Source organism: Acanthamoeba castellanii (genome assembly GCF_000313135.1).
Source record: "Acanthamoeba castellanii str. Neff unplaced genomic scaffold scf7180000084753, whole genome shotgun sequence".
Lineage (NCBI taxonomy): Eukaryota > Discosea > Longamoebia > Acanthamoebidae > Acanthamoeba > Acanthamoeba castellanii.
The window spans coordinates 512,057-537,105 of NW_004457538.1; the positions used below are offsets into that span (position 1 = coordinate 512,057).

Below are 25,049 nucleotides of genomic sequence, written 5' to 3' on the forward strand. Positions count from 1 at the left end.
TGCGCCTGCTGCAGTTGTTCGGTTGTGCGTGTTGTGTGTGTCGTGTTGTGTGTGTGTCGTGTGTCGTGTGGCTGATGGGATGGGTGTGAATGGATGATGGCACAGCCGACACCGGAGGCGCAGAGGAGACCATCGAGATCGAAGTGGAGTGCGAGTTCTCTGTCACCTATGCCCACAGGCGTCTTGTCCTTGTCGCTCGTGGATGCAACGACCTCGCCATGAAGTGGTTTGGCGCTCCTCTTCTCGTTTCTTTTTTTTTCCGTTTTTCATTTTTGGTGACTCCACTATGTCTCATCAGGTTGGGCACCCGATCGCCGACGGACAAGCAAACCATCTTTCACCAGTTCTGCGTGCCGGACACCCAACTCTCACAGTTCCAGGTGATTGGGGAGGAGCCGCAGCCCCGGGGACCGGTTGTCAAGCAGCATGCGGCGCTGCTGGAGCTGATCGGGCGCGCGCTCGACCTGCACCACGAGCCCAACGAGAACCCTCGCTTCAACGGCGCTTCCCACAAGTCCGACATCGACACTGGCGATGCGACAAGCCAAGGCCAGGACGACGAGGAGGAAATGGCGTCGGTGGTGGAGCCGATGCAAAAGGGAAGTATGTGGGACTCGAAGCGAGTGGCCTACTTCCTTGCCCTGTGCTGCCTCGCACCGGCCAACGTCTACGCATTCAACCCAACTTTTTTTGAAAACTGTTTGGTGCGCACCTCTGTGTCTTTGTTTTTGTTATTATTATTCTCTTGTGAGATTGTTTGCTGATCTTTTGTCCCAGGTTTGGCACGAGGAGGAGTGGGACCTCAACTGGCACCTTAACTCAGGTATGAATAGGGACGACCCCAGACAGCGACTGGTGGACCAACTCGACCTCTGGGCCGACCCGGACCAGGAGTGGAAGGAGATTGTGTTTGTGTTTTGAAACTGCGCGTGCATGTTATGAAAGCGTTGCTGGCGGGAGGGGTTCTGCTTGTACTTCTCTCGCTTCTCTGCCTCCTAGGCGGAGCAGTATGTCGTACACCTCTGTGTCGCACCTGGTGCCTCCAAGGGGCATTGGTGCATTTTGCCTGCCAAGACTGGCAACCCGGCGCACCTGGTTGCTTGTGGCCAACCTGTGGAGGGCAGGTGGAGCAAGGTGGTGCATTCATTCAGCAGGGCACCTTGGCCATCAGTGCGCTCCACAACAAGACCTTGGTACATAATTGCTGGCCAGGTGAGGGAGGCCAAGGGCAGTCAGTGTCAGTGTCCGTGATGGAGGCGAGGCCCACCATAGCCTCTTCAACCATGGTGAAGTGGTTGGGATTTAGGGCCAACATGGCCTTGGGCACGATCTGGAGTGTGTTGGTGGTGTCAAACCACAGCACTGGTTGCGCTGAGTCTGAAACAGCAGACGAACTGTTGGACATGTAGGGTAGAGTCCTCACACAGCTCCCTGAGAAGTGGTGGCTGAGTGGGGAAGCATCAATTGGGAAGAGTGCATGTGTACTGAGAGAGTGTCTTCTGATGGTGAGATGGACAAATGCCCCTACGGCGTCATCACCGGCCTCCTCATCAACATGGCCCTCTAAGCCAGAGCTTCGCCAGGACATCATCACCACGATAACACGTACAACAGCACAACGGCGAAGGAGGCGTTACGCCCAAGTAAGCAAAAAGGTGAGGTTGTAAATATAGAAAAAATAACTATTTTTTTAATCTATTAACAATTAGCTGCTCTAGAGCTCCTTGGAGAGCTTGCGCCCGGGGCTCTGGCGCTCCGGGAGGAGTCCGCGGCTGGCCTGGTCCTTGGCAGCCACGGCAGCGATGTCGTCGGCAGACGACGAACGTCGCAGGCGAGACCTAGTGGGCTTGTGCTCCTTCCGCACTGGCACATGCAGCGGATCGAGGCCCGCCTCCTTGTTTCGTCGAATACGCTGCACAACGCACACACATCAGCACACACGTCAGCACACACGCACGACACACACGACACACACGGCTGAGGAAACGAACCTCTTGGATCTGTCGGTTGAAGACGAGCGGGTTGAAGGCGGTGTGCTCGACCTCGTCGGGGTTGACGGGGTCCTTGGCCTTCTCGGTCCGCTTTTCCTTTTCCTTTTCCTTCTTCTTGCGCTCCTTCTTGCGCTTGTCGTCCCAGATGTAGAGCTCCGGCGTGCCGTCGGCCGTGATGGCCGAGTCGGGCTGCTTGACCGTGGAGCTCATCGACGCCCGCACCTTGGCCACCAGCTGCGGGTTGGGCTTGATAATGTACCGCCGGTTCTTCACCAGATTGAACGCCTGCGTGTACACATCACATGAGTGCCACGTACGGTGCGCACCGTGTGCGGTGTGTGCGGTGTGTGCGGTGTACCTCGAAGTAGGTGAGGTTGTGCTGTTCGATGAGGTAGGCGAGGATGATGCCTACGGCGAACTCGCTGCTGCGTCCGTGGTAGGACACCAGCACCTTGCCGTGCTCCTCGGTCGCCGCGCGGATGAACTGGATCACCTCCTGCTCGACAACATCAAATATCCAAAATTGTCAAAAATAACAAATTATTCTGACTAAATCCAGAAAATACAATTTTAATAAAATAAAATAAAGAAAAAAGAATAAAAAACGAACCATCAGCTTGACGTCCTTCAGGGAAGCGATCTGGAGGTACTCGAACTGCTGTGGGTGCGCGTTGGCCACCTCGCTGCAGTTGATGATGTGCGTGATGCCTAAGGCGACACACAAGTTTGTTAGTTTGGTGCGTCGTGTGCTGCGCGTTGCGTGCGTTGCGTGCGTTGCGTGCGTTGCGTGTGTTGCGTGTTGCGTACTGTAGTGGAACTTGAGCTGGTTGATTTCGTGGTTGGCCTCGTTGCCGAGGAAGATGTGCGGCGTGAGCTTGTTCATGATCTCGTGGTAGTGGTCCGTCTCCGTGGCCTGGCCCGGCCGCTGGTCGCCGGTCTTCAGCGAGTGCGCGAGCGTGTGGCGATGGTAGCGCGACGTGGGACTGAACAGGAACTCCTCATTGTTGTTGTTGAAGATCATCGGACCACTCATGCCTGCTCTCACCAATCACCTGTCAATCGCCGCACACGCACACGCACACGCACACGCACACGCACACGCACACGCACACGCACACGCACACGCACACGCACACGCACACGCACACGCACACGCACACGCACACAGCGGGATATGACGTACTCATCGAGGCGCGAGGATCGGCGGCAGCGGCAAAGTTGGAGGAGTTGGTGGGAGAGTGGTTCATGGAGGCCGAAAGGGCGGACTCCTGGAGCTGGGGCATCATCACGTTGAGCATCTCCTGGAACTTGACGATCACGTCCTCCAGCGTCGGCCTGTCGTGTTGTGTTGCGTGCGCAAAGCCAGGGTTGAGGTCCATCATTACATGCATGTGCGGTGGTGCGTGTCGGGCCGGGCTGCGGTGGCGTACCGCATGAGAGGGTTGCGCATGAAGATCCACTGGAAGAACCGCAGGAGGTGCGGGTTGTTGTCGATCTTTGCCCGCTTCTCGGCCGTGATCAGCTCCTGGCCCAGATAGGTCACGCGAATGAAGAAGCGCACCCAATCGTTGTCTGCTCAGAAAGAAAGGCCGCCGGCCGGGTGGGTCAATAACCGTCAACAGTCATTAGAAGAAGAAAAGGTAATGCCGCGGCTTGTGGGGGAGGGTGGGGGTACCGTAGAAGAGGAACTCGCCGGTGAGGAGTTCGTAGAGGAGACAGCCCAGGGCCCACACGTCCGACGCCTTGTTGCAGCCCGTCTATTGGCGTATATTACAAAAAACGGTTAAAAAAAGTTGGTGCCACGTCGGCATAGAAACCAAAGACTGGGAAGCGCTCGTGAGACGCACCTTCTTGCGCCGATCGTACTTCTGGAGATCGTCCTTCTTGTTGGCGTAGGCCGCGTTCAGCATCTCGGGACCTGCCGCCCGACGAGCGGATGACGTCAACAGGCGCTCATGAAAAAAGATAAAAAAGATAAAAAATAGAGATGTGGTAATCATCGACGCACTCTTGTTGAACTCAGTGCCGCGCGAGCGGGTGGTGTAGCCGTCGTCCTCGCTCTGGTAGACCGTGGATTCGCCAAAGTCGGCGAGGCACACATTGAACGGCGGCTTGTCGCTCCGCGGGTTCAGCAGCTCCTCCTGATCATCGACCGCCAAAACATAACCGCGCGTCAGTGCGTGTGCGGTGATGCATGTGCGGCGTGTGCGGTGGTGCGTGGGCGCGTACTTCTTCGATGTTGGGGTCGATGGGGTCGATGAGCACGTTGTCGCACTTGAGATCGAAGTGGTTGATCTTGAACTTGTCGCCCTTGATGCAGATCTTCATGGTCTCGAGCACCCGCGAGAAGATGTTGAGGTAGAGCACGAGATTCTCGGACAGGGGCCTGGTCTGGCGCAATCGCCACTCCTTGAGCGAGCAGCGGTAGAACCGCATGATGACCCAGTAGTGCTCCTCGCTCACGCCGTAGTCGTAGAGCTTGCATATGCGCTTGTCGTCCTTGTAGGCGTCCAGCACCAGAATCTCCGTGAAGATGTCGTGCAGCACGCACCGATCTGTGGTTGTGTTGTGTTGCGTGCGTGTGCGTGCGTGCGTCGCGTTAAGTAAGGAAGCGCAGAAGAATGGTGGAATGCAAAGAAGCGACGCACCCCAGATGGACTTGGGCAATTCCATGAGCTTGACTGCGACGTTCAAGTTCTCGCTGCCCACCGTGCACTTGTACACCGTACCGTAGGCCTAATGGCACAGAACGCGCGTGTGCACTAAAGAGTTAACAGAGTCGTGCAGGGCTATGACGGGTCATAGAAGCAAGAGCGTACGCCGATAGCGATGCGCTTCATGTGTTGGTATTGCTCGGGCGAGAACAGGCGATTGGTCAGCAGCTTGAGCATGCGATAGGCGCCCTCCTGTGTCACGATGATGGCCATTGTCAGCGAAGGACGTTGGGCCGGCAGACGAGTAGCGTACCTTCATCTCCAGGCTGCGCTCGACGAGCTCCGGGATGATGGGTCCGTTGGCCGGGTGGTTGATGTCTGTGTTGTGCCGCGACAAAAAGTGAATATAAAAAGGAAAAGAGAACTGCTACGGTCGAAAGAGAATTGAATTGGCGCACGTGAGTGGAGAAGGAAGGGAATGTTGAGCTTCTTGTTGTTGACCGGGAACTGATCCGTGTACAGCGGTTGCAACGTGCCCCTATAAAGTACCACGATTAACATGTGCGGTTTAAACCGTGATGGGAACAAAGAACGAAAAAGAAAAGAAAAAGAAAACGAAAAAGAACGAAAGCGAAGAGAGGGAGAAGGGAGGAAGAGTACATGGGCGTGAGAAGCAGTGAGAAGATGAGCTGGAGGAAGGTGATGTGGAGGGCCTTGTCCATGTAGATCTTGCGCTCGTTTCTTTCCGAGAGATAGAGCTGGTTCCGCTCGATGATGTCCTCCGGGCTCAGCTCCTCGATATCATCCAGCATACCTGCTCGCGGCCCAACAGAACCCCAGTGAGACTTCAGCATTCTTCACCATTCCACACAAAGATCACTGGTATGGAATTCGTACCGGTGAGGTTCTCGATGTCTTCGAGAATGCGTCGGTTGGTGGACTGCTTGACGAACCGAAGCGAGGGATCGCTCTGCAAGATCCGGTGCTCTGTTGTGGTGCGTTGACGTCAGTTCGGGTGGGTCAACATAGCAACCGGCGGCGTTGGCCGGTAGGTACCGATGTCGGACAGCGTTTTGCCGCCTGCGGGGACCACCAGCTGCGGGAACTTCTGGGGCTTCTCGCCGAGCGCCTGGGGGGAAAGGTGTGGTTAAATCAATGCCTGGGCGCTGCCTTGAAGGCAACAGTACTAGCGTGGTGGTGGCGGTGATGGTGTGAACGTACCTCTTTGAGGAACTCCTCCTGCTTGAAATTGTGCTGGCGCAGGTCCTCCGTGAAGCGCAACTTGGGAATGAGGCTCGCCGAGTTGCTCTTCTCCAACCCGCCCGTACCTGGTGTGCGGCCACACACGACACACGACGACACACAACGACACACGACGACACACACAGTCAACCACATGTTGTCAACACGTAGCAAGCCGCAGGGAGAGAATGGTTGGCGTACCACTGGGAATGGTCAGCGGAGCGGAGCGGTTGGGCGAGAGCGGGCTCGACGTGGTGACGGTGGCGGTAGCGCGGGGCGATGACGAGGCGGAGAGATCGTTGCTGCCGCTGCCGTCCGGCCCGCCAAAGGTGACCTTGAGCTTGGGCGACGGCAGTGCCGCCCCGTCGCTCCCGCCCATCGGCCGCTTGGGCGTCGGCGGGTGCGTCGTCATGATCGGCTTCTTCGGCGTGCGCGGCGTGATCCTTTACAGAGAATCATTAGCATTGTGCAGTGTGGTGTGTGTGTGTTGTGTTGTGTGTGTGTGTGTGTGTGTGTGTGTGTGTGTGTGTGTGTGTGTGTGTGTGTGTGTGTGTGCTGTGTGTGTGTGTGTGTGTGTGTGTGTCGTATGTTGTGCGTCGTATGTTGTGTGTCGTGCGTACCGTCGGCGCTCTTGGATCTCGATGAGCTTGCGGCCCTCCTTGCCCTCCTTGGAGCTGTTGGCGCCGCCGCGCGTGGGCGAGCTCGGCATGGGCGTCGACTCGGCGTTGGTGGCCGGGAACTTGAGCGAGGGAATCGCTGGACGCGCGCTCGGCGAGCCGGGAGACAGCCGCGGCGACGCGCGCGACGGCGAACCCGACACGCTCGGTCGCGGGCTCGCAGACTTGGCGAGATCCTTGATACATATGAATGTGAGGAATGCCCAACAAAAGAAGTAAATAGTTTCGCATGAGCGTACCTCTTGCGAGTGCGGGTCGTCGTCGGAGCTGCCGCCGCCACCGAGGTTGGTGCCCTTGCCCACCGAAGCCGTTCCGTCCTTGGTCTCGTTGGCCGTCAGCTTCAGGCCTGGAATGGCGAACGGCCGTCGCACGCTCGGCGACGGGTGCGGGCTCTCGTCGCGGTCGCTGCGCTCGGAGTCGCTGTGGTCGGTTCCGGTGGCGAGCCGGCCCTCGTCGTTGTCGTCGCTTTCGCTTTCGCTCGAGCTGTGGTGCGCCTCTTTGCTGCGGGGCGACATCGGACGAGCGGCGGCGGCGGCGGCAGTGGTGGCGACGGCGGTGGTGCTGACAACCAGCGTGGTGCCCTTGCCCACCGCCGACGACCCGTCCTTGGTGTCGGCGCCCGTCAACTTCAGGCCCGGAATCGCCAGCTTGGCCATCACCTTGGGCTGGACAGGCCGGGGCTCGTCGTCGCCCTCGCTGTCGCTGCCATCCGAGGACGAGGCGTCCGAGTAGGCGGCGGAGTCAGAGAAGTTCTCCAACGAGCCTACCTTGAGTACCATGAGCGTGGTGCCCTTGCCCACCGCCGACGAGCCGTCCTTCGTGTCGGCGCCCGTCAACTTCAAGCCCGGAATCGCAATCTTTGCTGTCACCGGCGCCGGCTGTTGTGGTGGGAGAACGTTCATCAGTTTCTATGCGCACGCCATCGCACACGCGCACTCCGTCGCACACGCACACGCGCGGCCACACGAACCTTGATTTCTTCATCCTCGTCGCTCTCGCTTTCGCTGCTCGTGCTGTCCACGGCCTGGATGTCCTCTTTGCTGGCGGTCTTGAGGGTGAGGACCGTACCCTTGCCCACGGCCGACGAGCCGTCCTTGGTGTCGGCGCCGGTGAGCTTGAGCCCCGGGATGGCCAGCTTGGTCACCGCGGGAGGCGGCGGCCTAGGAGGCTCGTCTTCGCTTTCGCTTTCGCTTTCGCTTTCACTGCTGCTTCTGGCGGCGAGCGGCGAGCGCAAGTCTTCGAGGCTGCTGTTCTGGGACGTGTTGGCTGTGGTCTTGAGCAGTACGGTGCCGCGGCCCACCGCTGTGGAGCCGTCCTTGGTGTCGGCGCCGGTCAGCTTGAGCCCTGGAATCGCGATCTTGGCCACCACCGGCTGTGTGTCGTGCGTGCGCGTGCGGTGCATGTGAGTGTGGGTAGTGTTGCGCGGCACTCAGGCCGGGTGACTGCGTACCGGTGGAGCTTCGTCTTCGCTCTCGCTCTCGCTACTGTCGCTCGACGCGGCCTTGACGAGCACCGTGCCCTTGCCCACTGCCGCGGTGCCGTCCTTGGTGTCGGCTCCGGTCAGCTTCAGGCCCGGAATGGCCAGCTTGGCCAGCGGCTTCACCGGCGAGCCCTGGAAACGACGGAAGAAATTGATTAACGAAGTGACACTCAAAAAAGCGAACGACGAGGCGCGAAAATATGTGGTACCCCATCATCGCTTTCTCTTTCGCTTTCGCTTTCGCTTTCGCTCTCCATTTCGCGATCGCTCTCGGACTTGTCGGTGCCTTCGTCGTCGCCATCGGCGTCGGTGCCCTCTCCTGTCTCGTCGTCCGAGTCGGCGCGTTCACGATGGCCGCGGCCCGACACGAAGGTCGAAGTGGTGGTGGGCGACTTGAGGAGCGTGGTGCCCTTGCCCACCGCCGTCGAGCCGTCCTTTGTGTCAGCTCCAGTCAGCTTCAGGCCCGGAATCGCGATCATTTTCTTGGGCTACCAGACCGCACACAACGCACACGACCCGAAATTAGTACTTTTCGGCCAATACAGAGGGGTGGAGACGTTTCCCGCACCTCGGAAACGGCGGTTGGCGACTTCATGATGACGACGTTGCCCTTGCCTATGGCCGCGGAGCCGTCCTTGGTCTCGGCTCCGCTGAGCTTGAGGCCCGGGATGAGGAGCTTGCCTGACGATGACGACATTGACGACATGGACGACACCGAGCCTCGCGACTGCGTAGCGTCGTCATCGCTCTCATCGTCTTCTGTCACTGCAAAACGCCAAAAATCAAAAAGCGAACGCGAAAGCGAAAGCGAAAAGAATGAACGGAGGGAGAGTACGCTCTGTTTCTGTGCGGCTGCCGTCGGAGGTAAGCTCCGTAGTCTGGAAGGTCGACGAGGACGTCATCTCGACAATGAGCTGCTGGCCGCTGTGGGGACCGCTGATGCTGCTGGTGTCCGACAGACGCAGCGGAGGGATCATGGTCACGATCGACCCGATGCTCACCCGCGGCTTCATCATGTCCTCGTCGTCAGAGCTGCTCTCGGCCCCCGAACACTGGTATTCGGCGGCCGCCAGCTCCTTGACTGCTCCCGCCCACATCCATCAGCCAATTTCTTTCAAAAATGACATAAAATAATAATCAAAACAAAAAAATGAAACAAAATAAAATTAATTAAGAAACAAATAAAAAGAAACATACCGAGAGCAGCGGAGCTTTCCCTGGTGAGGGAGGTGCCCAGCTTGAGGCCGGGCAGGGTGATGGCCTTGCCCACCTTCTTGCCGATGCTGCCCATGTTGATGCTGCTCTTCAGTTGGCCGAAGGTCTTCTTCTCGGGCTCGGGCGCTTCGGGCGTCCAGGCGGGCGACGCCGAAGCCGAAGCCGAAGCCGACGAAGTGGCAGACGTCACTGCGGAATCCTTGGTACGCGACCAGCTGGGCATGCTCCGCATTCCCCAATCACCCCTAGGCGCAAGTCATTCAGAATTAGCTAAGAAAACACAAGCGCACGCGCCCCCACCGCACAACACACACGCACCACCGCACACATAGCACGCGCACGCATACAGGAAGCAAAGTACGTACTTTTCACCCGAGCTTTGAGCGGGGATGCGGCGGTTGCTGGTGCGGATGTAAGAGCCGCTCGTGCGGTTGCGCTTCTTCTCCTCCTTTTGCGCGCGATCGCTGACGATGATGGGATCGTCCCGGTTCTGCGACAGCACCGCCCGCGAGGACGACACCAGCTCGGACCGCTTGGCGTTGCCCTCTTCCGGATTACCCGTCACCGACGACAGCGACAGCTTGAGTGGCGAATCTGGGCATACCGTGCGTGCGTTTAGTGTGTGTCGTGTGCGGTCGTGTGTGCCGTGTGCGGTCGTGTGCGTTCGTGTGTACCTGTGAAGCTCATGGACTGGGCGCGCGCCTTCCGTTTGGCGGCCTTTTTGATGGGCTCCTTGCGCGGAGACAAGGCGGGCGTGCTGGCCACCCGCTTGGGGTCGACCGACGTCGAGGTGGTGGCCAGCGACGACGATGGGGGCAGCTCGCCGGTGATCTTCCGCGGCAGCGGGATCGTGGGCAGCGAGCTCGACTGCTGCATCTGCAAGATGCCCTGCGCGCGCAGGTCGACCTGTCCGCCCAGATTGGGCGAAGACTGGCTCGTCGCTGGCTGCGGCTCAGGGCTACGTGCGTGCGACTGTCCCGTGCGCGGTGGTACGTGTGCGTGTGCGGTTGTGCGTGTCGTGCGGTGTGAGTGTATCGATCGTGCAGCGCAAAGGGAGCACGGTCGGCTGCCGCTGTACCTCGATGTACTGTGCGTTCTTGAGGATGATCTCGTACTCGAGGGAGATCTGGCGCGCGAGGAAGTCCATAATGCGCAGCTGGTAGAACTTGCGCTTGATCTTCTCCGTCTTGTGCTCGGCGAAGCACAACAGAATCTGAAGTAATTACATTCAACCAGTCAATACAAATCGCACACGCACGCATATCCACGAACGCGCACTGCACACGCATAGGAATAGAGTAGGCGCAAGAGACGCAGTAGCGAGATGTACGAACCTGCAGGTGAAGGGCGCACAGGGAGAGGGTGGACGAGTCGAAGCCGTCGCTATTGTACAGTTTGAGGAAGGTGAGGTAGTGGTGGCTGATGAAGAACTCCGTGTAGGCCTTGTTGCAGGCGAACGGGTTGCACGGCGTCATCAGGATCTGCCCGAACAGCTGCAGCATAACCTTCTTGACCTGCATTCCACCCATTCCAGCCACCATATATTTCATTTAAAGAACAAATAACAGAAAGCAACAGAAAGCACAGCGAACATCACATTTCAATAATAAACAATAAAAACAATACATTGGGATTTTACCTCAAAATTGGTGAAGTGGTTGCCCTGGCCGAGGAACCGCATGAAGTAGCCGGTCTGCGGGCTGATGAGGAAGCCCAGCTGCTCCAGCAGGCAGACGCACCACGCCGTATCACTGGGATTGGTGTCAGCAACGCAGCCCATGTTTTTCGCTGCGAAGGGGGGCATGGCGTACTTGTCCTCCTCCTTGTTGCTCTGGGCGACGTCCTCCTCGGCGCTGTTGATGCGGGTGAGCTGCGGCAGGCTGAGCGCGGCAGAGCCGGACAGATGAAGCGGAGACGTGGGGAACTTGCGCTCCTCGATGTACTTGAGCTTGGCACCCACCAGCGACACCAGCGAAGAGAACAGCTTGATGATCTGTCACACAATTAAGATGAGTTGGGTGGCGTTGGTGTTCAATTTGAAAAGGGAAAACGCTGGAGTGTTGTTAGAGGCGCACCTGCAGGCGGTATTCGGTGAGGGTCTCTTTGCTCTCGTGGGAGGTGATCTCTTGTATGGTCTGATCACTGAACAGTATGCGCTTGGCATAGCCCCTATCGTACATGACACGCAACACGCAACACGCAACACGCAACACGCAACAATGTGAGTCGGTGAGATGTGTGGCACAGAGCACAATGAACGAGGTGAGGTATGTACCGGAAGAAGAGGACGGTCTCGTTGGTGCCCAACAGCAACTGAAGAAGGAACACTAGAGTGCCCTCGTGCTTGGTCTGGGCGCACAGCTCTTGGAACACTCGCACCAGGGAATGGGTCTGTCTCACACGCCGAAGGCCTATGTGAGCAAAAGAGCAGATGTGTGCACGCGCGCAGGCCGATCGTACCAAACGGATGTGCTGAATTCTCATATCTTCGGACAGGGACTCGGGCACCATGTTGAACACCAGGAACTGCGATTTATGTGGTCAGCCATAATATGCATGCCATTATTATTATTATATTATTATTATTCAGAGAGTTTGTACCTTGACGTGCAGGAGCGTCTCCATGGCGACGTCGATGACCTGCGAGGCCATGACGCGCGTGGGGCAGAAGTGGAGATAGTCGCCCAGCATGACCAGGCACAGCTCGAGATCGGCCAAGTTCTGGCGGGACAAGGCATCACACAGCTGCGAGTGCACGCGGCATAGGAATTTGTCCAAGCCGCGCCTGAAATCCATTTTTCTATGTTTGTTCGGTTTTAGTAGCGCGTCATGTGTGCGCCGTGTACGTCGCGCGCGTGTGCGTCGCGCGTGTGCGGTGATGTAATGCGAGTGCGAACCTTTGTACAGACATAGGCCGCGTTTCGTGCTGCCACGCGATCCGATGGCAGTACTCCACACGGTCAGACACGGGCTGCAGCACACTGAAGAGCCTGTACGTTTGAATGCATTCCACCCACATTCCACAAGGTCAGCACCCAAGAAAGAGTGCGCTGATTCGCATTGCGGGCGAATGGGGCGCGTACAGGGCGCGGAAGGGTTGGTCGATCTTGAGCAGGCCGTTGGCGAGCGCCTTGTTGAGTTCGGTGAAGATGAGGTTGACCGGGCTGCGCACGTAGGCGTAGAGGTGCGGCAGGGCGATGATCTTGGCCAGTGCCTTGAGGATCATCGTCTTGATTTTATAGGGCGCCGTCGACCGGAAGGACGACGCCTCCGGCTTGAGCTGGCCCGGTTTGAAAATGGCCTGCGCGAATGTCGTGCGTGAGAACAGCCGTCGAACCGCACGACACGCACGACACACACAACACACCACACACACGACGCAGACTGTACGAGAGAGTTGTGAAGATTGGACAGCGAGGTGGAGAGGCGCTTGGATCGCCGCTTGTTGCGGGCCTCGGCAGAAAGATCGGTGGGCTCGTCGGGATTCCCCACGCCCGTCTTGTACCGCATCAGCGCTGTCAGATCGGCCGCCACCGCCTGTACGCACGACACGCAACACCGCACACGCCCCATCGCACACAAACCCAGGAACAAGGTCAGGGCTCCCGCGCCGTAAGCCAGAGAGTTGCGGTGTGTGTGGACACGGCACCGTCTCGCCGAGATTGAAGGCCAGCTTGGTGAGCTGGATGGAGGGCGTGATGTAGAAGGACGTGTTGCGCCCGAGCTCCTTGCCAAACGATCCACGTCCACTCGTCGGTGTGCGCGGCGTTTCGTCGTTGATTCCTCTGCCGTGTATGACGAGAGGCAGTGAGTACTTGAATCGTTCTTTTTCGATGATGCGTTGTGTGCGGTGAGAAATGCGGTACCGGCGCCGAGAAAAGCGGGACTGGGCCGACGCGAGCCCGTCGTCCTTCGTCTTGGTGGCCGCGGAGCTGAGCGAGAGCGCCGGAATGACGGGACGCGGCGACGAGCCTGCCCAACAAAAAGTACAAAGAACGAAAAACGACGAAGAGAACACGAAGGTGAAAAAGAACGAAAAAAAAAGAAAAAGAATGGAGGAGGAATGCAAAGGATGCGTACTGTCGACAGAGGTGCGGGGCGTGGAGAATTCCACGGATGTGTTCAGCTTTACACCCTTGCCCTTGTTCTTCTCCCCCTCCGCGTCTTCCTTCTCCTTCTCCTTCTCCTTTCCTTCTCCTTCTCCTTCTCCTTTCGTGTCGGTGGGGGGCGTCTCCTTGATGTCGCTGTGCTGGTCCTTCTTGTACTCCTTCTTGTTGTGCGTCTTGAACCGCTTCTTCATCTTCCTGATCTTGCCCCGCTTGATGACCAGCGGCGGCGGGGGCGGGGGCGGCACCGGGATGTGGTAGTTGGCCGGCGCCGCCAACGCCGCACTGCCGCCTCCCGAATCGAAGAGCCCCGACGAGGCGCCAGGTCCGCCCGCCGTTCGATGTGCTCCTTCCTCCATCTGTTTCCAAAATTAAACACAAAACGTTTAGATTTACAACGCACACGCACACAACACACGCCACAACGCGCACGACGCGCACCACACGCACACAACATACGACACGACACGCATGGATAGATGCGAGTACCCGCTTGAAGAGGGCCTTTTGGAACTCGGCTTCGGCGGCACTATCGGCTTCAATTCGATTTGCCGCATCATTATACACCTCCAGCATCCGATTCACGCCCAACTCTTGCACGAATATCTACACACCCCGCACACACATCAGCTCGCATGCGTGTGCGCGCGTGTGGTGGTGCGTGTGCGGCGTGCGGCGTGTGGGTGGGTGTACCGTCGGGAAGGGTTCAATGTCGGTGGAGCGGATGAGGACGGAAAGGAGGGTGAAGAGGCCCACGCACTCACCCCACGGGAACTCTGAGTCTTCCTCGCGCGCCTTCTTCAGCATTTCGCCCATGAGCTTCACGAACTCGCGACAACCCTCGGCGTTGTTGCTCAGCAGATGCCGCAGGATCTTGCCCACGAGCATGTCCCTCTTCTGCGGCGGCGAGAGGGTGGTCGTGGGTCCATCCAGCTGCAGATCGGACGTAAACTCGGCGATCAGCCCACTGTGCACACGACACACACGACAAACACACACACACGATGCGACACACACAACACGACACGCACACGCACGCACGCACGCACGCACGCACGCACGCATACGAGACAGACACTAGCTTTAGTATGACGGCACTATGATTGTGGGTAAGAGGGCTATGAAGCGCACCTGGCGACCAGGGCGTCGAACAGGCCGCGCCGGATCCAGTCCATCTTCTCGTTGGCCAACTGGCCCACTTTGACAGCATCGAAGAGCTCCTTGAGGAACGTGTTGAGGCCTTCGCGCGGATCCGTGTACTTGCGTTGCTGTGTTGCCAAAGAGAGATAGAGAAAAAAATAAGTTGAAGGAGGAAACCATTTTACATACAGGCGACACAGTGAAACAGTGCAATTACCGATCGAGTCGAACTGCTGCCCGAATCCGCGATGTCGATTGTTTGCTCGCCGGCTGATAATATAATAATAACATGTGGTAAGTTGAGAGGCCCGAGCGTATGTGCTTCTTAGGGGACCCGCACCTTTCTTCAGCCGCTCGATCACCGCCGACTTCTCTTTACCGGTGAACGCGAGCACGTCAAACTGGCCCTGCAAAGACCGTACGCGTTCGAGTCAGCTTCGGTCCCTCAGGGGCATCAAGGCCCGTGTGCGAAATACGGCTGACGCACCTTCTTCCCGGCCTTGCCGTGCATGGGCAGCAGGCGAGGCGAGGGGATGTGAAGTCGCGAGGGATTGGCCCCCGACGAATCGGACAGGTTGGCGGGCCGGCTCGACGACTGAATGGACACGCCCAGGGCCTTCATCTGCGGCTCTGTCGCCTCCTCCATTCCCAGGAATTCTGAAGTCGCATATTAGCGCAATGCACTCGTGCGGTTGTGTGCGTGTGCGTGTGCGTGTGCGGTGGTGCGTGTGCGGTGGTGCGTGTGCGTGTGCGTGTGCGTGTGCGTGTGCGTGTGCGTGTGCGTGTGCGTGTGATCAAAAAAGACACATACCGAGAAGGAACTCGTTGAAGGTGTTGATGGATTTGATGTCCTCGCCCTTCTTGCCGAAGAAGGAGAGATTGGAGAAGACGATGCCCGCCTCTGCCGTCTCCACCTCATCCTGGTGGTGGCCAACACGAGAGAGGAGAGGTGTGAGGATTCTCGCTCTCGCCAGGTCTATCAGCTCACGTTGGGGCCGGGACTCGGTCGGTACCTCTTTCTTCTTTTTCAGGACCAGGCGAGTGCCGTTGGCAGGGAAGATGAGGTACTTCTTATAGTAGAGCTCGTTCTTCAAGTCGGGGCTGTACGAATCCAATGGTTTCTCTGCAATCCACACAAAAAAATGTAAGCTTATGAACGCTATGTAGAACATTCATATATATATATTTCTATTATTAAGAAAGGTCTATAGAAATGTGACGTACCAACAAAGTTCTTGTTGGACACGAACTCGGCGATAAACGACTGCAGCTTGGGCAGGAACTCGGCCGTGGATCGGATGTGTCTGATCGGCGACGAAAACGACGACAATGGTGATGATGATAGTTCACCCACGTCAGCTGTTGTACATGAAAAGGAGAGAGGGAGATGTAGAAGAGCGTACGAGTAGGAGTTCTTGTCGCATTGGCACAGGAGGATCTCCTTCTTGGAGGCCTTGACCCGCAGATGCGGCACTCGCAGTATTTGGGTGAACAGCAGCGCACCAAACTTGTAGGTCAGCAGCAACCTGGTTGCGAGCCATTGCAGCCCGGCGGCCGTAGATGAGCCAAGAACAAGACGGAATACCCTATGTGGGGGTGTGCTGTGCGGGAGAAGTGGACGTACGGCGAGCGTGACCACTTTTCGATGAAGACCGGGTCAAGCCGAAGGATGCAGTACCCGGGCGGCTTGTCCTCGAACAGATTGACTGCAGTCAAAGGGATTACAACGATCATCGTAATGTTGCATTGATTAAAATAAATCGAGGCCGTTGAGATTGCAGATATGCAAAGAGGAGGGATAAAGAGAAGGAGCTGGGCAGCCACTGAAATGAGAAGTTGGAAATGTGCATTTGTTGTTTTTTTTTTTTTGATTATTATTTTTCCTTTTCGAGATCGTACCGATGGGAAATAATAAATAAATCAAGTCGCGGAAGAACGAAAAGAGAAGGGGGGGACGCACCGACTTGTTCGGAGGAGGTGATGTGAAGGAAGATGGGAGCATCTTCCTTGCCTCGCACCAGGCCTTTGATTGTGGTCTTGCCCTTGGGCACCAACTTGCCCACCGACATGAAGACCGTGAGGTTTTTACGATCGAGTCCAAATGTTTGTTTAGTTCCCTAGCACTCTAAGGCGTCTCAAGTAATCTACAATCATGTACGAGATGAAACCAAAGGGCTTCCTCGTCTTCTGTGGTTTGTCTTGTTTTGTGTTGTATTTCTTCGTTATTAATTTTCTACTAACTCCGGTGCATACCCCACATTCCCTTCTCTCTGCGTTCACGTGAGACACACCTCTGGGCGTACTGCTCGCTAAAGTCGTCGATCATAAATCAGCAAGTGGTGCCGTTTTTATTTTAATTGAGAAACACGGCACTCTAGTTCTTGTTGCTGTTGTAGACATCGCGTGCCAGGTAAGCCTTGACCCGCTCGCGCTGCGCCACCACGTCGACCAGCTTCTGCACCGCGGGGAAGGGCCCCAGCAGCGAGTCCTTGCTGCCCTCGACCCGGGCGAACACCAGCTGCAGCGCCACCCACAGACTCAGATCGGCGTAGCTCAGCTTCGAGCCCACCAGATACCCGTTGCTTCCGTTCCGCTGGAGCAGCTTCTCGAAGTGAGCCAGCTGCGGAGGCATGGTCTCCTTGACCAGCTTGGCCTTGGCCTCGGCCTGCTGGTCGGCCGGTGTGCCGAAGATGACCTTGGCGATGGCCGTGTACACGTCGGTCACGCCCTCCTTGGCCTGGTCGATGAGGGCCTCCTCGTGGGCGTTGCTGCCGTTGTAGCCGTACTTGCGAGCAAGGTGGCGGGCGATGGCCGCTGACTGGACCAGCGTGAGGCCGTCGGGCTCCTCGTAGAGCGGGGTCTGGCCGAAGGCGAGCTTGCCGGAGGCGGTCAGCTGGGACTTGAGCTCGGGCCAGTTGGTGACGGGCACGAAGTCGTAGTCGACGCCCGCGTCCTCGAGCAGGAGGCGCGGCACCTCGGCCCGGCCGAAAAGGTTGAAGTAAGTGAGGGTGGGCTTGGTCACAGTGGTGGTGGTCATGTTGGTTGTTGTGTGTGGTGCAGTTGTTGGTGATCAAGTTGTTGTTATGTTGTTGGAATCATGACTGGCCGCTTGGTTTTTGTTCCTTCCCCAATGAAAGCGGCGAGAGGAAATACATAAACGCCGATCGTCGAGTAGGATTGTGAAACGCCGGGGCGTCGGCGGCGGGCCATTGCTTTAGTATTTGGTAATAATTACCTTTTGGAGATATTACCCGCGGCGTTTCTTCTTCTAGGTCAAGGCGAGGGTGTGCCTGCCATTGGATGAAACACTCTGAATGGCAAACGGAGCCAACTTCTCGATCTTCTTCGGCGTGGTGACTGTGTCTGTGGTGCCATGGCCCAACCTGCAGCCCTCCCCAAACAGTGCTTGAATAAATTTCTGGATTCCTCTCCAATTTCAAACATGAATAGTTTAGAAAGATAGACGCACCGGTAGTGATCACCACAGCCAAAGCTATAAACGGAGCCATCTTCCATCACCACGAAACTGTGCTGCGCGGCTGCCACCAGGCCTTTCACCTTACCGCCGTCACACAGACACTACCATCAACATGTGTGAGTGTACCATCGCCATGCTCATCTGGCGTAAGTACCTTGCTGATGTCTGTGAGTAGGTTCCCAACCCGCTGAGTTGATGATGCTGGCTCAGCATCGGGTTCAAAGCCCAGCTGGCTGCGTGAGTTCATACCAAAGGTGAACACACAGCCATCCTCCGTGGCCACCAGACTGTGTGCTTCTCCTGGTGGTGCACACACGACATTCGTTGTTGTTTTTGGACTGCACGTCGTTGCCACGACCGAAACAAACCAGAGGTTTGGCCTTACCGGCAGCAATGACAGTTGCCACTTTGTCAGCAAGCGCTGGGATCAGCTTGGGCTCGCACTGCGCGTCGGCGGTCACCGCATAACCCAATCGACCGTTCCCATCTCTGGTTTGGAGGGTGTTGAGTGTTGCGCTTGACGTGACATGGCCGTAAAGGAGGAAACATACGAATCTCGCCCGCAGGAGAAGACTTGACCGTCGTCGGTGAGGAACAGGTTGTGGAAGTCGCCGGCCGATGCGGCCACGACGCGCTTGGCCTCGAACGCGCCGCCAATGAGCATGGGCGTGGTCACGTCCTCGTTCACGGCGGGTAGGCCCAGTATGCCGTACGATCCGTCGCCCCAGGCATAGGCCCGGCCGGTCTTGGTCACCGCCAGGCTGTGCATGTTACCTCCGCTCATTTGCACCACTTCCTCCCCTGCATCATGTGCCGTTGGTCGTGTGCGGTGCACGGCCAAAGAAAAGAAAGAGAGCGGCGGGGAGTGAACCACAAAGGCCAGTGATCAGAGTGGCAACCGAGCGGTCATTGGCGTCGCCTAAACCCAGCCGCCCGTTGCGACCGTACCCGAACGAATAGAGCTGAATTGTATTGGTAAGCATCAGCAGCGAGGCGACGAGTGCGCAGCGAAGGAGTGGAGGATCGTGAAGAGGCGCGTACGGTGCCGGTGCTGGTGAGCACCAGCGTGTGGAATGCGCCCGCCACGACTCGTATGGCAGTCACGTCTTCCAAGCCCACCACCCTCCGCGGCTCGTGGAGGCTGGCGTCCGGCTTGTCCTCGCCCTGACCCAGCTTTCCCTCTTTACTGTTGCCACACGCGAACACCTGCACGTGCATAAATGAGACCTGTGGCACACGCCACAAGCTGCACACGCAACACATGCAACACAGGCCACACGCGCAACCCAGGCCACATGGCTAACTGGAGTACCTCACCGCAGGCGGTAAGGAACACCGAGTGGTGCCAACCGGCAGCCACGCTCACGACCCGTATGCCCTGAAACGCTTTAATGCGCGTAGGTGTGCTGCATCTCGCGACCTGCGGTGCTTTAATGCCCTCTCAGTGCCGGTCACTGCACAAGCACACGCACCACGCACACGCATGCAGAGAAGGGCGGGCAGGTGGGGAGTACAGCGACATCGCGGGGGTGGCCAAGCGGTGAAGTCTCTTGTTGGCCACCGCAGGAGAACACGATGCCGGCGAGCATGGCCCGCCGCACGGCCTCGCTCTTGCACACCTCCCGCCACCGCCTAAGGCCATGTTGCCCCATATAGTGCCTCCACCAGGTCAGAGATGTGGTTTCGTTAACTGGAGAGGAGGAAAGAGGGGGGGGGGTTACCGACAAACGAGGGGCAGGATGCGGAGGTGGCTGTCGTTGAGGCATGCTGGCGATAAGAACACCAATTCTAGAAGCTCCTTGTCCACCAGCAGGGCTTCGATGCTGGACCCCTCCGCCCCTTCTTCCTCCATCTCTGTGGCCGTAGTTCAAACAGTTTTTGAAATGCGTTTCAGAGCTCTCAATTTTTTTCATAAACACCAATCATCGTTGGAGAACAACATCCTGCGCTATCTCACACGCCACAGCAACAGCGGTTGCTGTTTCCTTTCAAGACCCACCACAGCAGCTGCGGGAGGAGCACAAGCATAACCACCACCCACACCAGAGCCACGCACAAACACACGTAGGAGAAGGAGATATAAGGATGGCAGCAGCAGCGCAGGTCAGCAGAGAGGGTCCCATCCCGGCATTCGATGAGTACGTGCCGCCGGCGTACCTCGCCGCGTTGCGGAGCCACCCATCGATGGTTACTGTGGGCGGCGTGGAGGGTCTGCAGCTCGCCACGGCCCCCGAGGCCTATGCGGATTTGCTGTCGCCTCAGGCCCTCAATTTCGCTGTCGATCTCTACCGCCGATCTCTCACCTTCCAGCATGCCCTACAGCCGGCCCTGGCCCACCGCAAGATGAAGAGGAACTGCCTCAATCGTGCCGCTTCTGCCCTCGCCGAGGCATCATCACAGCACAAGAATCAGGTAAATCCGGATTTTACAATTATGAGATTTAATTTTACGTTTTTGTTGATTTGATTTTATTATTGCAAAATTTTATCTTCAATGTGACCATAATAAATATTTAATATTTATCATTCTTTTTAAAACGCAGGCCAAGGTGGCGCTGCAAGATGTGCGGTTGGACGATGGTACGGTGGCGCTGGGCTACCGGCCCGACACCAAAGGGCTCCGCGACGACCTCTCGTGGAAGGTGGCCCCCATTCCGGCCTCGTTCGCGCGCTTCCACGACACCATCACGGCCCCGCCTGCCGCCCTGCCCATCGCCAAGGCCCTCGGCTGCGGGGTGCACTTCCTCATGGTCGACTTCGAGGACTCGTCCACCGTCGCCTACGAGAGCCTACTGGCCGGCCTCCACGCCTGCACCCTGGCCAACCGCCGTCAGTTGGTCGCGACCAGCCCCAAGGGCAAGCGCTACGCGGTCACTGACGACGGCAAGCCTATCTCGACCGAGATGCTGCTGCGCTTCGAGGGCCTGCACCTCCCCAACGCCCACTTCCTGGTAGACGGCTTCCCCATGCCGGCCCACATCGTCACCATCGCGCTCTACCTCTACCACAACTGGCAGCCGCTCCAGGTGCGCAAGCAACTGCTGTTTCCCTCTCGAGTCCGCGCTTTGCTAACCACACACGACACGACACGACACGACACGACACGACACGACACGACACGACACGACACGACACGACACGACACGACACGACACGACACGACACGACACGACACGCACACAACACAGCGCATTGGCAAGACGCCGGCGTTCTACATTCCGAAGCTGGAGACCTTCGAAGAGGCGGCCTACCTGGCGGAGCTCTTCCGGGCGGCCGAGGCGCAGCTGAGCACCGCGTCGCGCGGCGCCTACAGGCCGGGTGCCCTCCGCTGCCTGGCCATCGTCGAGAACGTGTTCGCGGCCTACCAGAAGGAGGAGATCCTGTTCGCCCTGCGCGACTACATCGTGGGCCTCAACTGCGGCTGGCACGACTACATGGCCTCCATCGGCGCCGTCCACCAGAACCTGCCCTCCTTCACCATGGCCCCCAAGTCCAACCTCAGGTCTTCATCCCACTACATCGTCATCATCACCTTCACCTTCACTTTCACTTTCATCTTCTTCATCGTTTTTCATGTGCTGACTGGGCATATTGTACATAATATGTTCGTATTATGTTCGTATTATGTACAACAGAATCGTGGTGGAGCACCTGGAGGCCTACCAGATGGGCGTGGTGGACGCGTGCAAGAGGCGCAGTGCGATCCCCATCGGCGGAATGAACGGTATGGTGCCGCCACGCGGCCCGCACGCCAAGGCCTCGTGGGAGAGGATCGTGCCGGCCTTCGCCCAGGACTTCAACGTCCAAGTTGACCGCGGGGTACGTTGGACGACACGACACACGACACGACCACGACCGATATGCTGACCAGTCGCGTGGGCTCCCGACAGCTCGAGGGCTGCTGGTTGGCTATGCCCAAGCTGGCGCCGGTGATCTTGAAGCTGATCGCCGACATGGAGGAGCGCAAGCGGAAGCAGTCGCCCGAGCAAAGGAAGGCCGAGCACATGAAGATCGTCGAGAGGATCAGGTGCGTGCGCCGTTGCTTTCCCGATGCTCCGCACAGTGAGCAACTCGTCGACGCGCTCCACTAACACACACGTTTGTTAACAGGCAAATCACGCACGAGAAGATGTTGGTGTCGGGTCTGGATTACGAGGTGTCCAAGGAGGAGGACTGCGAGCGCAACCTGTCGGACGCTATCCAGTACCTCACCTCCTACCTCGCGGGCAACGGCTACGTGCCCATCACCAAGACCTTCCCCGACGGCGTGCCCGTCACGCTCGTGGAGGACGCCGCCACCCTGGTATGCATACCACAAACATTCCGCGCATTCCACCAGGGGCTGACGTCATCTTTGTGTCGACTGGGTGAATGTGCGAACAGGAGCGTTCTCGCAGGGAGCTGTGGAGCATGCTTCGCTACGGTAAGGAAGTGCTCCTGGCCAACGGCCAGAAAGTTCCGGTACCGTCGTAGTTTAATTGTTTCAATTCACATGATTGCTCACGACACACCACACACACACACGAATGATACGACGAATATGCAGCTGTCGAGGGAGCTGCTGGACAAGCTGGTGAAGCGCGTGGTGCAGAAGGTGAAGGCCAACAAGCTCGACGTGCCGTTCAATGCCCACACCAAGATCCCGCTCGACGTCGCCGTGCACATCGTGTACCAGCTCGTCACGTCGCCCCAGCCGGCCGACTACTTCACCGTGTTCGCCACGCGCTACCTACTCGCGCCGTTCAAGCTCGACCTCATGGAGGTGGAGCGTCTGGGCAACGTCGACCGCTTCCCCTTCCTGCGCATGGACAACCTCATGAAGGGCGCCGAGCTGCTCTTCATCTCCAACGAGTCCTTCGCCCCCGCCTCCAACCTCCTCAAGGAAACGTACGTCTGCATGGCTGTGTAGAGTTAAGGAGGCGTTCACTCACTCACACGCATTCCACACGCATTCCTGTCTCGACACAGGTACCCGATCTTCGTGCCTCACTCGTTCGGATCGGAGGGACAGATCTACGACGGCTGGGAGACAGTGCGACACAACATGTATCCTCCTGGTAAACCTCCCTGGCACCCTGTTACATAGAAAAACACGTGCATTTTGCTGAGCTTTCCTCGTTGTTTGTGCGCGCGCGTGGTGTGCCGTGTGCTGCGTGCGTTGTGTGCGTTGTGTGTGTGCGGCAAACGCAAGATTTCGTGATTCTGAAGCTGGATGCGCCCTCGTTTGTTCACGGCGTCAACATCGACACGGCCCACTTCGACGGCAACTATGCCCCCGGTGGTTCGGTCGAGGGTCTCGTGCTTGTGGAGAGAAACAAGCGGTACCGACTTTTTCTCTCAGTCCCTCACTCCTTTGTGAGCGCGTGTGCGGCGTGTGTCGTGTCTTAAGTGCGTGTGCGGTCTCTAAGCGTTGTTGTTGTCGTCGTTCGTTCCGCTCTCTCCGCAGATTGCTGCAGAAGTGGGTGACGCTCGTTCCTCATTCCCTGCTGAAGGGCAACTCGCGCAACTACTTCGCCAGCATCGCCACTACCGTGCCCGTGGTGAGCGTCAAGCTCAACAACTTCCCCGACGGTGGTATCGCACGGTACCGTGCCCTTCATTCACTCGCACTTACGGCCAACCACACTGCGTCGTGCACTCACTGTCGTGTCGGTGGTCGGTGGTCGTCGTCGTGTGTGGATGTAGGCTTCAACTCTTTGGCGCCAAGACGGACGAAAAGGTGGCGGACATGTCCAACGCGGAGTGGACACACCTGGTGGCCCACGAATGGATCGGCAAGCTGCAGCCCACCACCGGCTTCCCCGCCCACTTCCAGCCGCCCGGTACACTACTCCCCGTCCCCGCCCCTCCAACGCAAGTCTCCCGGCCGGGCTGACTCGCCCCTTCTTGGCCGCCACAACAGAGAACTCGGCGCTCGACGTCGCTCCGCCGGCCCCCGTGACCGAGCGACAGCTCAAGGAGGCCCTGCCGTCTTCCTTCGCCTGGGGCAAGGGTAACACATACACACGTGTGCGATCCCAGCGAATGCCCACCCTCACACGTGCCGTGCGTGTTGTGTGTTGTGATGCAGGCGACGGGCTGGTGGACGTGGTGAGCGTGGACGCGCCCGGCGGTGGCGGTAAGGTGGTGGCGAGCAGCAGCGCGCACTACAGTGTGCCGAGCAACATGCTCAAGGCGCCGCGCGCGCTGAACATGGGCGACGGCTGGGAGACGGCGCGCATGCGTGGACAGCCCGACTACGGTGTGTTCCACCTCGAGGGTCCCGTGCTGAGCGACTACAACTGGACCCTCTTCAAGCTCAGCCAGGAGTGCGTGATCAAGAAGATCGGCGTCGACACGCTCCACTTCAAGCACAACAACCCCATCGCCTTCTCGCTCGAGGGCTGCTACGAACCCGGCCTCACCAAGGACAACTACCACTCTCGCGGCATCAAGTACACCCAATGCACTGTGTGTGCGTGCGTGCATGTGTGTGTGGTGCGGTGTCTAATAGTTTTTGCGTGGAATAGGTGGACGAGCCTGGTCAAGCCGAAGGCGCTCCAGCCGCACCTGGAGCACCCGTTTGATGCGGAGCACGAGGGGCGCGTGACGCACGTCCTCCTCAAGATCTACCCCTGCGGTGGCATCTCCCGCCTCCGCCTCTTTGGCAAGCCCGCCAAGGCCTCCGCCCTGTAACAGTTTATCTTCTCCCTCTGCAACACCCAACAAGCCAAAATGATGCCTGGCCGGCAACAACCACGACACAAGAAAAAGATATTCCGCTGCCGGGAATCGAACCCGGGGCGCATGGGTGAGAACCATAAATGTTACCGACTACACCACAGCGGATTGGTTAAATAGAGTGGGTCTTTTTTTCGCATCCAACACCATCCCAACCCCACTGAGCAACCAAGGTAACAGGTAAAAACAGTAACACTTTCAAACAGAAGATCCAATCAAGAGAAGCACAGATTGGTGCCCATTGTCAGTGAGTGGTGCAGATTGTGATGCACAGCCTCAGTCCTTTTCACACTTTCCAGCTTACTGCCCTTATTGCTCAGTGCCAAGAGTGTTTAGACTCATCATGG

At 57.9% G+C, this 25,049-nt stretch overlaps 5 protein-coding genes across 5 annotated transcripts; 2 read left to right on the top strand and 3 right to left on the bottom strand.

Moving 5' to 3' along the window:
- Window positions 1-89: 89 nt before the first annotated feature.
- Window positions 90-921, top strand: ACA1_201330 (uncharacterized protein; the record flags this gene model as incomplete). The annotated part of the gene is made up of 3 exons (XM_004341812.1): window positions 90-223; window positions 299-704; window positions 778-921. 3 exons carry the CDS (start codon window positions 90-92, stop codon window positions 919-921), a joined length of 684 nt encoding a protein of 227 aa, XP_004341860.1.
- A 793-nt stretch (window positions 922-1,714) lies between these two features.
- Window positions 1,715-16,574, bottom strand: ACA1_201340 (dual specificity phosphatase, catalytic domain containing protein; the record flags this gene model as incomplete). Its single annotated transcript, XM_004341813.1, has 54 exons — window positions 1,715-1,912; window positions 1,992-2,276; window positions 2,350-2,487; window positions 2,602-2,699; window positions 2,799-3,026; window positions 3,175-3,326; window positions 3,422-3,563; window positions 3,667-3,748; window positions 3,839-3,909; window positions 4,000-4,132; window positions 4,221-4,546; window positions 4,640-4,727; window positions 4,811-4,897; window positions 4,959-5,023; window positions 5,104-5,183; window positions 5,306-5,459; window positions 5,543-5,632; window positions 5,702-5,774; window positions 5,867-5,973; window positions 6,089-6,330; window positions 6,508-6,740; window positions 6,804-7,442; window positions 7,535-7,936; window positions 8,015-8,176; window positions 8,254-8,532; window positions 8,613-8,809; window positions 8,880-9,125; window positions 9,242-9,504; window positions 9,625-9,853; window positions 9,934-10,204; window positions 10,338-10,472; window positions 10,594-10,773; window positions 10,899-11,252; window positions 11,335-11,428; window positions 11,535-11,650; window positions 11,720-11,785; window positions 11,861-12,044; window positions 12,343-12,560; window positions 12,650-12,796; window positions 12,909-13,044; window positions 13,126-13,231; window positions 13,340-13,724; window positions 13,855-13,971; window positions 14,059-14,332; window positions 14,497-14,633; window positions 14,723-14,775; window positions 14,846-14,912; window positions 14,993-15,162; window positions 15,317-15,425; window positions 15,519-15,628; window positions 15,730-15,809; window positions 15,909-16,031; window positions 16,130-16,211; window positions 16,466-16,574. The coding sequence occupies 54 exons, from the start codon at window positions 16,572-16,574 to the stop codon at window positions 1,715-1,717; spliced, it is 9,312 nt and encodes a 3,103-aa protein (XP_004341861.1).
- Window positions 16,575-16,879: 305 nt separating this feature from the next.
- Window positions 16,880-17,542, bottom strand: ACA1_201350 (glutathione transferase family protein; the record flags this gene model as incomplete). The annotated part of the gene is made up of 1 exon (XM_004341814.1): window positions 16,880-17,542. The coding sequence occupies one exon, from the start codon at window positions 17,540-17,542 to the stop codon at window positions 16,880-16,882; it is 663 nt and encodes a 220-aa protein (XP_004341862.1).
- Window positions 17,543-17,773: 231 nt separating this feature from the next.
- On the bottom strand, window positions 17,774-19,835 carry ACA1_201360 (regulator of chromosome condensation (RCC1) repeat domain containing protein; the record flags this gene model as incomplete). Its single annotated transcript, XM_004341815.1, has 8 exons — window positions 17,774-17,888; window positions 18,138-18,216; window positions 18,369-18,499; window positions 18,535-18,784; window positions 18,855-18,945; window positions 19,025-19,189; window positions 19,296-19,389; window positions 19,705-19,835. 8 exons carry the CDS (start codon window positions 19,833-19,835, stop codon window positions 17,774-17,776), a joined length of 1,056 nt encoding a protein of 351 aa, XP_004341863.1.
- Window positions 19,836-20,068: 233 nt separating this feature from the next.
- Window positions 20,069-24,657, top strand: ACA1_201370 (allantoicase repeat domain containing protein; the record flags this gene model as incomplete). Its single annotated transcript, XM_004341816.1, has 15 exons — window positions 20,069-20,395; window positions 20,526-21,008; window positions 21,171-21,557; window positions 21,631-21,801; window positions 21,873-22,009; window positions 22,093-22,285; window positions 22,366-22,443; window positions 22,529-22,869; window positions 22,951-23,039; window positions 23,174-23,303; window positions 23,429-23,566; window positions 23,668-23,804; window positions 23,885-23,974; window positions 24,053-24,416; window positions 24,492-24,657. 15 exons carry the CDS (start codon window positions 20,069-20,071, stop codon window positions 24,655-24,657), a joined length of 3,231 nt encoding a protein of 1,076 aa, XP_004341864.1.
- Window positions 24,658-25,049: the final 392 nt, after the last annotated feature.